At 42.1% G+C, this 14678-nt stretch overlaps 1 protein-coding gene across 1 annotated transcript in view; it reads left to right on the plus strand.

Annotated features, from left to right (window-relative positions):
* Positions 1 to 14678, plus strand: part of kif1b (kinesin family member 1B) — a 57876-nt gene that overhangs the window by 40961 nt on the left and 2237 nt on the right. Inside the window, 24 exon segments of the mRNA XM_029435471.1 lie at positions 798 to 1049; positions 3277 to 3395; positions 3901 to 3986; positions 4700 to 4829; positions 5151 to 5304; positions 5527 to 5617; positions 5770 to 5888; positions 6145 to 6200; positions 7426 to 7534; positions 7696 to 7762; positions 7966 to 8050; positions 8831 to 8936; positions 10397 to 10511; positions 10597 to 10730; positions 10989 to 11050; positions 11148 to 11293; positions 11424 to 11555; positions 11557 to 11685; positions 11807 to 11878; positions 12477 to 12598; positions 12694 to 12846; positions 13079 to 13271; positions 13404 to 13522; positions 13632 to 14678. The exon segment at positions 13632 to 14678 is cut by the window's right edge and continues 2237 nt beyond it. Of these exon segments, the coding sequence (XP_029291331.1) occupies positions 798 to 1049; positions 3277 to 3395; positions 3901 to 3986; positions 4700 to 4829; positions 5151 to 5304; positions 5527 to 5617; positions 5770 to 5888; positions 6145 to 6200; positions 7426 to 7534; positions 7696 to 7762; positions 7966 to 8050; positions 8831 to 8936; positions 10397 to 10511; positions 10597 to 10730; positions 10989 to 11050; positions 11148 to 11293; positions 11424 to 11555; positions 11557 to 11685; positions 11807 to 11878; positions 12477 to 12598; positions 12694 to 12846; positions 13079 to 13271; positions 13404 to 13522; positions 13632 to 13674 (2794 nt within the window). The 3' untranslated portion in view covers positions 13675 to 14678.

The following is a 14678-nucleotide window of genomic DNA, read 5'->3' on the forward strand; positions in this document are numbered from 1 at the left end:
TCATGTATGTCTGGTGTTATTGTTTTGCTCATTATAAATCTTTCATTGTATTCTTTTATTTATTTATTTTTGTCGTGTATAATTTGATGTTGCATTTGTGATTTTATTTGGTGTTGTGGATTTCATGTAACTTATCAATATTCCTTTGTGTATTTATTCATTTTATTTGACATCAGATTTTGATTTGTTTTGATGTTTTAAATCATAAATGATGTCATTTTCATTTACCTGTTGTATCATGCGTGTTGCCATTCTCATGTTGGTGTCCCTTCCAGTTCATACGAAAGCTTGTTAACCACAAAGTGTACTTGGATATCGTGGCAATTTGTGTCATTTTGTATTTTATCCTCTTTCAACCTCCATATCTTAGAAGATTTATGTGTTTATCCTTTTGAAGTGGCATTTCATTTTGGTAAGAAATAATCACGTTTCTATATAAACATCTTCTTGTCACACCTGCTCTTCATTAAATGAATCATTCTGTTGTATTTGCAATAGAAAAGTGGTAATATTAGTGTTAGTACCACTTGGTAGAAAGATATAAGCAGTGAATGTACGGTTACTGTTGGTGGTTAATAACGTTTGCAATTCAAATTATACAAAAACATATTTCTTTATGTTAGGACATGGTTTTATGTTATTTGTTTGTAAACAACATACGTTAGTGATAAAAAATGCCAAAGTGAAATGTCACATCTAAGCTTTATTTGACGAAGTGGCCTGTTTAACTCTTCTATTACTCTATCGTTATCTTTCCTTGGTTCTTGCCACTGTTCCCAAACTACCAATCCGCTCAGCTCCCCCATCTTCCACGGTTGTGTTAATGAGCGGCTGGCCGACCGCACGCCCTCTCCTACCTTCTCCACCACTGACTCGGAGATCACAGAGCTGGCGGACGAGCGCCAGAGCGAGATGTCTGACTTGATTGACGATGAGGCTTTTGTGGACGACACCAGCTCAGATGCCGGCACCGAAGAGGGCTCGGACATCTTCAGCGACGGCCAGGATCCCTTCTATGACCGCTCCCCCTGGTTCATCCTGGTGGGAAGGTTGGTGACTGGCAGTGGCATTCCCACGTCCTCCACACACAGGCTGGGACAGGAGTGTGGGCGGATGATGGCTTGGTTTAGTGTAGTTCGTTGTTAATTACACAGATGTAGAGTGAAGTGAAACAAGGGGGGGGGGGGGGGACATGAAGATTTAATAGTGCAGGTAAGAAATAATGATCATTTGTATATCAATCACTCACACCTGTGTACCTTGAATTCTTGGAAGAAAACCTTTGTACCTCCATGGTGAACGAAGAATCAAGAAACAGAAAATTCTTGATTAATTTAAGTAAATGGGGGGGGCGCGCTTAACAACAGCAAAACATCCGTTTACATACTCTCACACAACTCGAGCAGTTCATTCCAAGTCTCATTTATCAGTCGTATGATCACTACTTCCCAAAGACGTGCATTTTCTCTAAAACCGTACTATAGTAAACACTTCTGCAGAAACAGTCTCACACTTGCATCTGTCCGTGCGATATGTTTATGCAGAAGTACATTTGGTAAGTAGCGTGAATACGACTGGATAAATGAGACTTGGATTATACTGTGCGGGTTGTGTGACCCCCCCCCCCCCCATTTACCGGTACTTAAATTAATTAAGAATAGTCTGTTTTTTGATTCTCCGTCTCTGTGGAGTCGTGTGACAAACAGTTCACGACTTCAAGGTAACACTGGGTGAATTATTGATTGAGAATTATTACTTTAACATTTTCTAAAACAGGTTTTATGGATAAATTCATGTTAAATTGTTGAAATATGGACAGACTGATGTTGCACCACACAACAGTTCATTAGATGTTTAAGATACGAGATATCTTATGTATTTTAGTAGCTGACAAATCCGAATATTAAAAAATGTGAGCGAATACTATGGGAGCATATCCCTTATTAATTATCAGTAAATCCCTCCTTGGTGAAAGAATAATTTCAGAATCAGATCATGTATTCATAGCAGCTTTGCAGACCCGTTTTGAATTTAACATGATTAGTCATGCTTCTGTGCTCGCAGGCCTGCTTTGTGTGACTTGCTTTTAATTTAGACTCTGTAACCAAAAATTGAAAAGCCACCATCCTTTTCCCTCCACCTCCTCCCAGCGTGATGTCTCATCCCCCGCCACCATCACAGCGCTGACTGTATTAACTCCCATCTGTGTATTTGCTGTGTCTAAGTTGATTAGCTGTCTGTCATTTTATTTAATTTTTAATCTTTGTTTGATTTATTTTATGTATTTATTATATGTATTACATTTCATAAATATGTTTGTTTTTATAACCTTGTTTGTTTTAACTTTGCTCTTGGAATGTATTGTAGATCATATTAACTCACTGCTGGTAGTAATCATCATGCTTATTTGTGTTCGTTTTAATTCATTGTCAAGAAGAAATAATGTGCTGCAGCAACATTTGAAATCACAGCACACGTTGTACCCGAGGCTGTTGCGTCAGCGCCGCACACGTCATGGCTGAGTAATAAACAGCGTGTGTCAATCTTAGTTCCAGTGCAGGCTACAAGCCGGCCAGACTCTGCAACGGCCGTAGCCCAGCTACCTCGTCACTGTGACTTCAGAGTTTTTACAGATTGATATCTCTCCTCCGCCTTGGCCTTGAGTCTCCCAGCAGAGGGAGAGGAGGAGGGAGGGGCCACAGAGAAAGAGTAGGTCACCAGGGGTGCAGCAAAACAAATCGAGCCATACAAAACAAAACGTCAGTGTGTGTTTGAGTTAGAGACCAACATCGCAATAATAGGACACAATAAACAACTGCTTTACAACCTTTACTGCTGCATCCCAGGCGATCTGTCATCACCCCGTCACGCAGTTCGAGAGTGAAGTGGACGGTTTAAACTGCTGCAGCTTTCAGTGCACTGGAGCGATTATATATTTATGTTTTCTTCTTTGTTTTGATTTGGCTCATTCCTTAACATAATTGTCTGTATGTTATTAATATATGCTATATGTGTTCATTATGATCTTTGAATCATTGGAAAGACATATTTGTCAGTAGATGATGTCGAGCTATCAGAAATCTGTCACTACTCAGATATGTTTCAATGAGTGGATATCTCATTTGTTTTTAGCCTGATTAAAAGTAACAGCAGTTATATAACTCAAAACCATAGACTATCATAAATACAATTGTAATGTTCTCTGGATCCAAACACTGCAATGTTTCCACACTGCACCAGAATTTCAACTGTCTCTCTCCTCCTCTTTACTCTCAGAGCTTTCGTGTACCTGAGCAACCTGCTGTACCCTGTGCCGCTGGTGCACCGTGTTGCCATAGTAACAGAGAAGGGCGAGGTGCGTGGTTTCCTGCGTGTGGGGGTCCAGGCTATAGCTGGTGAGTAATTAATGGGCTTCTCTAATGAGCACGACTGTTAGGATCTTCATGCGCATGCTTTGTGCTGCTAATCGCTCATTCAAGACACTTTATTGTAGGAACATTTGGAATGGGCTACATAAAAAACATTCCACATATACCTAAAAAAGACGAGAGTAAATCAGCTACTGGATGAAGAAACGTATCTAAGAACATAATAATGAAAACATACACTGATGCTAAATACATCTGTGTGGTTATATCCTTGTGAAGCCGGCTGTAATATGGTGTATTGGTTTTAAACGTGCATTATTGCCACTTAGTGTTTATGATTATGTAACGTGTAATGGTTCCAACTTCTATTTTGATATCAGTGTGAAATTTCTTTTTGAAAAAACTACCGATCTGACAGCAAAGGGAAGATTCCCTTAGTTTCTCTGTGTATTCCTCTTTAAAGTGCGTTGCCGCTTTGAGTCAGCCATGTCTGCGATAGATCCTGATAGAAGTGTGCTTTGTGTCTTTGTAGCTGACGAGGAGGCCCCAGACTACGGGTCAGGAGTTAGACAGTCAGGAACCGCCAAGATTTCCTTTGATGACGAGTACTTCAAAAAGGTAAGCCCCGAGTCAGATGAAGGAAGTTTTAAACTTGAAGACACTTTTTTCTCTGTGTGAGAGAGTGGGTGTTAAAACGTGAAGTCTGGAGAGGAAGTGGTTTTTCGTTGGAGTGTTACACTGTTTGATCACTTCCTATTTATATCCTTAAAAGATATATACATTAAGAAATAACAAATGTTTAACCTTAATCCTGATATATTAATATAGAAATGCATTCACACAGGTTTGTTTATTCCTTCTCTCGCTACCAGCCAGTGTTGGAAAGTAATTAAGTACCGGTACATTTAGTCAAGTACTGTACTTGAGTACAAATATGAGTACTACTTTACTTCCACTTTCTGCTACTTTTACTTTTACTTCACTACACTGTTGTACCTTTTACTCCACTACATTTATTTAATACTTGCTTTGCAGATTCAGATTAATCGAAAATATAATTTAAAGAATTGATTTGTTATTATGGATAATAAAATAACGTATTATTCTGAAATGTTCCACTCTGTATGAGTACTTTTACTTTTTGTACTTGAACTATATTTCAATGCTAATACTTTTTGTTCTTTTACTCTGTTACAAGTAAAAGTCCTGCATTAAAAATCTTTAACTGAGTATTTGTACACTGTGGTATTGCTACTTATTGATCCGAGTACCACCACTACTACCCGCTATATACTAATGTCTTCCTCCTCCTCTCCTTTTTGTCCAATCAGAATGACTTTACCTCCACGGTTATGACCCGCTCCGGCCTGTCCCTGGAAGAGCTGCGCATTGTGGAGGGTCAGGGCCAGAGTTCAGAGGTCACCACACCCTCAGAGGAGCTCAACAGAATCAATGACATGGGTAAGGCTCACAGACCTTCACCTCTCCACTCGTAAATGTCGACCTCTCGGCCCGCTGGGAAACACACTTGGCAGATGGTCCTGTTGAATGCAAAGGAGCACCGAGAATGTTTAGTCATGGAAATGAGACCCCTGCAGCTTTTCTTACTTTGTGAAGGAATGTCTCTACAAATCAAAAGCCTGATAATGTGCGGAAGCCAGTCTGATTTGTATTGTGCAGAGTTTAGGATTCATATGCAGATTACAAAACACAGGTGCAGCTGCATTTTCAATAAATCACAGCTGATGTCCTCCTCTAACTTTCTCCTGTGGCTTTCTTCAGACCTCAAGCTGAGTAACATCGCTGACCCCAAGCTGAGCTGTGGTGACGGTCTGGACGGCCAGCTGGAGGTGGGCAGCATCTTTACCTTCCGTGTTACTGTGCTCCAGGCCAGCAGTGTCCCACCGGAGTACGCAGACATCTTCTGCCAATTCAAGTGAGTTCACACTCCTCAACAAGATTTTGTGGAAACTACAAGTTAATATCAAAGCCAAAACAGCTTTACTGAGGGAGACCTTTAAAACTGCTTTATCTTTAAAGATAATTCAGAATCCTAAACGTTGATGACATTAAAATGTCTTTTGTATCATAAGGAAACACCCTCATCTTGTTAACAAATAAGAATTAAAAACTGACACACTTACCTTTTTCTCCTTAGTTTCCTGCATCGTCATGACGAGGCTTTTTCCACTGAGCCTCTGAAGAACACCGGCAAAGGAGCTCCTCTGGGCTTTTACCACGTCCAGAACGTGAGCACACACACACACACACACACACACACACACACACACACACACACACACACACACACACACACACACACACACACACACACACACACTATAGTTTAACAAATCTATGTTAATTAATTTTGACAACCCCTTTTTTCTTTTCACCGCAGGTTTCAGTTGAGGTCACAGAGTCCTTCATTGAGTACATCAAGACTAAGCCCATCGTGTTTGAAGTGTTCGGCCACTACCAGCAGCACCCGCTGCATCTTCATGGCCAGGAACTGATCAGGTTCGTGCGGTTAATAAAGACATTCTTCTGTAGAGACACTGTATTGGGGAAAATTATTTAAAATGTTGCTTTTGGGAATAAAGTGGAACCTTCAGGATATGTAGTTATATTTGAACGTCATTCTCAAAATCCATTAAACAAATCCATCCTTTATGCCCTAATACTCTTTCGTAACATTTGGTACACCAGATATATTTAGTTAAAGTTTTACAATTGCTTTCTGTATTTTATATTAATTGTACATTTATTTTAACAGTCCTCCAACACAGTCAAGGAAGTACTACCCTATTCCCATGCCTCTGTCTCGACCAGGTAAGGATTTTAATGTCATCACATACTGTAACAGCAATATGTTCTGCACCTGTCACCCTCATTTCAGCATGTTTCTTCTGTTCATTATGGTTATGTCAGTGTGCCTCATAATTCCTTCCACTTTTCTTTCATTTCTCGCTTCCTTTGGATATTTTTGTCTCTTATTTAATCACTCCCGCACCATCCTTAATCTTCTTACCCAACTCCGTCCTCCCTCTTCAAAATCTCCTTTTTCACACGTCCCCTCCAATCTTCCTCACCATTCGTACAATATCACACACTAAAACCCAAGACCATACCCGTAAGATAGAGTTAGTCCGATACCTGATGAGTGGCTACGTGAATGTGAAAGTGCTGGACACGCTGTCCGAGCACGCCAACGCCCTGGCCTCCACTGCCGTGGCCAGTCTGGAAGGATGAGGCTGACCAGCTCTCTCACTTCATCTTCCTCCCAGTGCTCAATGACCCTGTGCTTATTGTGCCCAGGCACCATGGTTGGTACAGCGGACACTGTAGTTGCTGAGGCATTAGATGCACCTGTGTTGTGGTGATTAGACTAGTGCTGTGCTTTGCTAATGTGGTGCTCTGTGGCTGCAGGCAGGAGCTCCACAAAAGCTCTGCAATGGGGATGCGTGCTCTGCTGCACCTTGCTGCTGCAGCTCTATTTAGGTCCAGTCAGCTCAGTCCATCTCTCCCCTGTCGCCTAAAGAGCTGACACCTTCAGCTGCATAATAAAACGAGTATTTATCATAATCATAAAGGATCACTGACATGGCATTCACAGCGTAAATCAAAATCCAGAGGCTTAAGCCTTTATATGTTCAGCGGCAGTCCAATTACGGTAGTTTTCATGTGGAATATTGTTCATTTCAACCATATTCAACAGAAATGATTGTAGCTGTGGGCCTCAGAGATTAGCCCGTTTCAACAGGAACATAATCCTGACGTGTCAGACAGCAGGGTGTGGTGTAATCTGTGATTTAGCGCCTCCATAGCATCTCAGTTTGTGCAACTGTTGAGTTTGAATATGATATGTTAAATTGCCTGTTCTCTGTTGCTAGCTTATTTCTGTAATAATTGATTAATGATTAACACGCCCTTTAAATATTGGTGTTACAGTATATGTGTAGGCTGATGTCTCAGGGTCACCAGTCTAATTTATACAGTTAATATCTATCACTTGTTTTTTTATTCATCCCTTCTAAAATTGTGTTTTGTGTGTCAGTTCCAGCCACCAAGTTGAACACCATCACCAAGTCCAACCTGGGTCAGTGCGTCAGCAAGTACGACCTGCTGGTCTGGTTTGAGATCAGCGAGCTGGAGCCCACCGGAGAGTGAGTGTCTAAACATTCGTCTTATATTCACATACAGAAGAAGATAAAAATGTATCAAATACTTTATGTTCTTTATGTGGCATTTTAAAAAGACATGATGTGAGTGCAAAGTGAATCTCAGTATTTAAAGTGTCCAGGCTGAGTATGACCTCCCTCCACAGGTACATCCCAGCTGTAGTGGATCACAGCGGAGGACTGCCCTGCAACGGGACCTACCTGCTGCACCAGGTGCTGGAGATCTACACAATTCCCACATTAGTCATTTTATACAGTCAATTGCATTGCATGCAGTGTTAGTGTACAAAATCAAAGGGAACGTCCTATTTTCTTTCTTGTAAATAACATGTCTTCGTCACAAGAAACATTATAAGCTTAATTTATTTCTAGCAGGTGTCTGTAATGATCCTAAGCTCCTGTCATGTGTGCTGCAGGGGATCCAGCGGAGGATCACGGTGACTCTCATCCATGAGAAGGGAAGCGAGCTCCACTGGAAGGACGTTCGCGAGCTGGTCGTGGGTGAGCAGTCTTCCTTCGGGAATTACTAGTTCTATCTTTCTACAGCCACCAGAGACGCACACCGGTGCTGTTTCACAGTAGAAGAGGAGAGGACAGGATGTTGCTACATGATCGTTTCTTCATTCACACAGCAGGAGTCAGTGACGATATGGTTCAACACCTTTTATTGTCTCGAAGGAAGCTTAGTTTGTGAGGCAGCACTACAAATATTTCCTCAGTCATAGTCCGGGGACTTGTGTATGTTTCGCCTCAGGCCGCCTCTTTCTTTAAGTAGTTTATACTGTAGCTGTCGCTGATCGACGAAATAATTACATTTCACATTTTACAGTCTGACATGCTGACATTTTTATCCAGAGAGGCCCATGAGTAAGCAGCCATGTGTGTCTTGCTGCTGGACACGGTGACAATATGCCTGGTAATTGACTAACTGGCTGTTAATCCATTTGTGCTCGCAACTGTAAAATGATCATTTCTTTTGATGGAAGTGTTCCCTGGGCTTTCCTAAGCACAAATCTAAAGAAATGGCTCAGAAACGACGAGGAACACGTATAGGATCAAGTATATATTTCATATGGAAGACATTCAATAATTATGTTTTTCCTAATTTTTCCAAAATTTGGATTTAGTCTTTTGATAATAGGATTATTCATGTGATCGAAAAAGTCCAAAATTATACCGATAGATACTTACCCAGAGTGTGTCCGCACCAGATCTGTGGCTGAGTTCCATGTATGATCCCTGACCAGATGTTGATGATTGTGCTGCTCTGCATCCCACCAGGTCGTATCAGGAGCAAGACTGAAGTGGACGATAGCGCTGCTGATGCGGTCCTGTCCCTCAACATCATCTCTGCCAAGAACATCAAGTCGTCCCACAACTCCAACAGGTAGCTCAAATGTCCTCCAGCTGTACTTAGTAAAAAGTCAGTGGACTTAACTTTTTAAGGTTTGAATCACTCAAAGTATTGGTGTTCCTGTAAGTGAAGGATTTTTTGCTGAGATTCTGATTGTTTTCTGTACTTTTTAGTTCAAGCCGAACCTGAAACACATTTTCTTTCTTTTTATACAGAAAACGTGAACTCAGTTCTTTTGTCGTTTTCCATTATTGCCACATGTTGTTGATTTTCTTTTTCTTACAAACAGTTAAGAAACAGTATCAGGCAACATCTGTGTATGTGTCCTTGTATTTGCAGAAGGCTCGGTGGAGTCATTGCATGACCATTTCCATTTTCACTGCTGTTGATTTGCTCCATTGTCTCTGTTTGCCTGACTCTCTTTTTGTCTGTGCGCTCTCTCTTTCCTCCTGCTGCGGCTGGACTCTTGATTGTGCTCAGGCTTTCTATTGATAAGGATATTGATAGGTACCAGTGACCAGAGAACATAAGGCTCCTTCTCTGAAAGACCTTTATGCTTCTCTTTAGTCCTATAGATTCGTAGAAATAAGTTCTCCACAGTTTGTGTATTTTTTGGCGTGTTGCATTAAGTCTGCCTTTATTTCAATCAATATATAGAATCTGGAAGAAAATTCTAAATGATTTATGGACAAGTAAAGGCAAGCTTACATGCAAATGCAAATCCCTTTTTTGTATTAGTTTGTGTAATGGTATGTTGGTCTTCTGTGGCACCCAGATTCCAAATGAATGCTTTCCTCTCAGCTGTTAATCACTGTGTGAGTCATAGCTCAATAACAACCAAGGCCATTGAGGCACTAACATGGCTCTCAGTGCGTGGGTAAGAGCGCCCCCTGCTGCCAAAGACGGGAACAGTGTAACCCCTGAAGCAGCCTCACAAACGGTCATTTCTATTAAACAATGTCCTGTAAAATTCCAGGCACAAATTATTGTATTCCTTTTGGTTCATACAGCTGTAAAGGAGTCTGATTGTCTTTACATTGATGCTGTGAGGTATAATATTTGTATCATAGCTTAATCATAACATGCAGGAGATTTAAACCTTATATTCTGCTGGGTTTTTCACAACTCACACACACACGGCTCGCTGCACTCGCCACATTTCTAACACTGATCGTGTTTTGTCTATTGTCAAGCTCTCACCTCGCTGTGCTTCCTCACATCTTGTTGTGACTAAGTATACGTGTGAGGGTCACTGCAGAGTGTTCACTGTCACAGTTCTCACCACGTCAATTATCTGACTCTATGTTGTTATTACCAAAATTACACTTGTTGGTTTCCTTGTAGTTAAATCACTGCTGCTGTTTCCACACAGATCCTACACACTCTTACTTTTAACAGAGCACTGACTAGGACTTTATAGAAGATAACACTGTGTAAGTGCATGTCTTTATCATTTTGTTGATGAGTGAAGATGTTTTGGTTTTCCCCTTCAGGACTTTCTACCGCTTCGAGGCAGTGTGGGACAGCTCCCTTCACAACTCCCTTCTGCTGAACCGAGTCACTCCTTATGGAGAGAAGATCTACATGACCCTGTCTGCATATCTGGAGGTCATTGCTCTACTGTGTTGTACCTTTTTTGCATTGAGCTCTATGTCAACATATCTAACACACTCTCTGTGTCTCCTGTTCACAGCTGGACCATTGCATCCAGCCTGCTATTATTACCAAAGACATCTGCATGGTCTTCTACTCTCGAGACGCTAAGATCTCCCCTCCCCGTTCCCTCAGGAACCTCTTCGGGAGTGGATACTCCAAAAGCCCCGACTGGTAAGACTTCAGACTGCCATATTAGGACAGTGGAATCATGTTTTATTATAAAAATGACATCTAGGGCGTTACCGAAAGTAGTTTTTTTGCAGCAAAGGGAGGCAGTGAAAATGTTATTTTTGAAAAGTTAAACACCAACAAATATAGATACAGAATATTTTGTTAGATGAAAACATTTACAGCTATCTATTTTCAATACATTTGGACTTTTAGAGTATAGAATAGAATAATAATAGACTCTTCTCTACTTCATTACAGCAATCGCGTCACTGGCATCTACGAGCTGAGCTTGTGCAAGATGTCTGACACTGGAAGCCCAGGTGAGCACTTTACATCCAGAAACATTTTAAGGCAGGCTGCCGGTTTATCACCATTCCTCTGAGAGCGTGTCCTAATAAGTGCTTTTATCCTGATCAGGGATGCAGCGGAGGAGGAGGAAGATCCTGGACACGTCGGTGGCTTATGTGCGTGGAGAGGAGAACCTGGCCGGCTGGAGGCCCAGAGGAGACAGCCTGATCCTGGAGCACCAATGGGAGCTCGAGAAAATGGAGCAGCTGCATGAGGTGAGTCCTTGTCTCCCTGCGGTGTCCCTGTCTAATATCCCACTGAGAGAAAAATACAAGCTTTACCCTTACAAAGTATCTTCCCTATGATTGAGACCTGTCCCTAACCCCGCCCCTCTCATTCGTCCAGGTGGAGAAGACCCGTCACCTGCTCCTGCTGAGGGAGAAGCTGGGAGACGATGCTCCAGTGGGAACAGCTCCCACCACCAAGTCCCTGAGCGAGTTGCTGTCCCCCAGCATGAGTACAGGCAGCCTCTCCACCTTCCACCTCCATCTCCTCGCAGATCTCCAGCACCACCTTTGAAAGCGCCATCACGCCCAGCGAGAGCAGCGGCTACGACTCGGCCGACATCGAGAGCCTGGTGGATCGTGAGAAGGAGCTGGCTACCAAGGTGAGAGCGACTTCAGTCTTTTGGGATCCCTGACTGTGATGCTTTGCTGGGAATATTTATCAGCTGGCAGCCGTTCCTGCATCTCCTCCTCTGCTAAAATCAGTCTCATCTTCTCTTGTAGTGCCTGCGCCTCCTGACACATACCTTCAACAGTGAATACAACCAAGTGGTGAACAGCATCAGTGACTGCAAGGTGAGTAACGATGGAAAGAAACATACTTACTTTAAAAGTAGTTTAAACGTGTACACGGTCTGGTTTAGCTTCATCTCAGTGCTCATAATCTGTAGAGATGTAGCAAATAAGCAAGTGGTCCTTAAATGAGCATCTAGTTTTTGTCACCTTATTACTGTAGTATCAACAGCGCACTCCAAATAATGATGATCAAATTCTAAGTCAACATTTATTTATTATTGTATTCATTCCTTTTAAACCTGGTATTTCTGCCCAGTTGCAAATAAAGATTAGGCTACACAGATTATGAGACTTAGATTCCAGTGGTGGCTGCGGAGGATTGTTTTAGACTTGTGCGATCTAAACTTTTCCAATAACTCCAGAGCGTCCAAAAGTCTAAATTCCCAACATGTTTTCATCTTCTTTCAAAAGCAACATTGTCACTGCGGTCAACAGCACCATAAATGACTTTTATTTATCTGACATAACAAACATTCAAAGCTTCATTCAAAATCCTCAATAGAAGCTTCAAATGTAAAAACAAAACAAAAAAGAAGTGTTTAAGAAATATATATATATATATATATATATATATATTTCCTGCTTCTTTTTCCCTCAGCTGTCTGACATCTCACCAATGGGACGTGACCCATCAGTGACGAGCTTCAGCAGCGCCACCCTCACCCCCTCCTCCACCTGCCCCTCTCTGTCCGACTCGCGCTGTGGTTCCATGGACCAGAAGTAAAACTTCTACTTTAATACTCAACACACAATTATTTTTTGTAGATTAAACGTATTGGCAGGCTGATGCTAACTTTGTGTGCTTTGTTTCTAAGGACCCCAGAGAACAGCTCCCGTGCCTCTAGTCCCTCCTGCTCGGACTATGAAAACTTCCCGATGGTTCCCACACTGGAAACCTCCTACCTGGCACGGGCTGGGAAGAACGAGTTCCTCAACTTGGTTCCTGATATTGAAGAAATGAGGCCAGGGTGAGTGACATGTTCTGCTTTTTACAGTGATGTCATTTTAAAAAGTCAATATGAGATGCATCTTGCAGCCCAAACAAAAATGGATAATCCTGTTTTCAGATCCAAGCAGAAGTTATGTGAATTGATTTCTGAACCCGAGTGTTTTACAGCTGAAAGTGAAGCCAATCTTCTCCCGCAGAAAAACAAGCAGAGCAGGTATATAACTGATTATTGTTATTCTTCTCCTTTTTAGATCGGTAGTTTCAAAGAAAGGTATCTTAAGCTTCATGGAGCCGCGCTCCAACTCGTGGGTGAAGCACTTTGTGGTTGTGCGCCGGCCCTACGTCTTCATCTACAACAGCGACAAGGACCCGGTGGAGCGGGGTGTCCTCAACCTCTCCACAGCACAGGTGGAATATAGTGAAGACCAGCAGGCCATGCTCAAGGTAGAGTCTAGTCGTCAAGCATATTCCTGCTTCTCGACATCTAATTTGCCAAAAGATGAAGAAAAGAAAGTGAGACTGATAAACCTGATGCAACATGTGCAGCATGACAAACGATTGATGTTTTCTTTTCAGACTCCCAACACGTTTGCCGTGTGCACAAAACATCGAGGAATCCTCCTGCAGGCCAACAACGAGAAGGACATGAACGACTGGTTGTACGCTTTTAACCCCCTGCTCGCAGGAACAATAAGGTACGCACACACACACACTTCTCTTACACTTCCCCCAACACGAAGGAACTCTTCATTCTTCAGAATCTGCATTGTCGTCTCGTCACAACATAAAATCTTGTTCCCACAGATCTAAGCTGGCGAGGAGGCGCAGCGGCCTAATGAAGAACTGAGTGGGTCGACCGGCACACAGAAAGACCACGGCTTCCGTTCTTTCTGGAAAGCCTTTTGAACATACCAAGTGTTAACACTTATTAATCATTGTGATTCTTGACAGTTTTCTCTTGTAAGTAGACTTGTGGCTTAAGTCTCCTTTCATGTGACTAAAAGTTTCAGTTCCAGAGAAATTTGCCTCCCCCTCACCCTCCCACAACCCTCTGCCAACTTAGCTTTCCTCCGCTCTATTTCTCTTCCCCTCCTCCTCCTCCGCTTTTTGTGTTTTTGTTTTTATGACAATGTTTGGGTCTAATTTTGTTCCGCTTCGTTGTCATTCCCTAACTCCCTAACTAGTAGCATGTTGTAATAGTCTACTTGTGTGTGCACGATTCTTCAGAAACGGTTCTTTCTGGCCACTAATTTTCAGTTTGCCAATCATCTGTAAAGAAATTGTCTCTATCAGTGTTATCTGTCTCCCGAGAAGAGTTTGATTTCTATAATTATTTTATAATATGCCCGCATGATAACTTGCAGCAGTCCTCAGGAGAAGACCAGGTTTGCTTACTCAAAATAAATGTAAACGAATCAGATAACCTACGATTGAAACCATGAAGGGAAAATATAGAAATCTCTCCAAGTGACGTATCAGTTCACGTTCTGCTACAGAAAGCTAGGCTACTTCAAGATCTATTGCTGCTAATGAATTCATAGGTTTTTCTTCTCTTCATGAGATGCATTAGGTCGCTGTCCTCCAGCTCCCCTCTGCCGTCTCCTGAACAACCTTTAGAAGCAAAATGTTAAGTCTGAAAAATGTGTATCAGCGAGACCTGAGGGCAGCGCTGGGTTCCCACTGTCATCCGTGTGATATTTAGATCCCACTCCTCAGTCTGTGCACATTCACCTACGCCAACCCCGATAGTGCCGTCAGCCAGCGATTACTTACAATCATGCATTTGTGTCAACATCCAAAATGTGTGAAGATTATTTCATATCTCAGCAGTGAAAACGTGATGATTGATTG

This window comes from Cottoperca gobio, chromosome 7, assembly GCF_900634415.1.
Source record: "Cottoperca gobio chromosome 7, fCotGob3.1, whole genome shotgun sequence".
Taxonomy (NCBI): domain Eukaryota; kingdom Metazoa; phylum Chordata; class Actinopteri; order Perciformes; family Bovichtidae; genus Cottoperca; species Cottoperca gobio.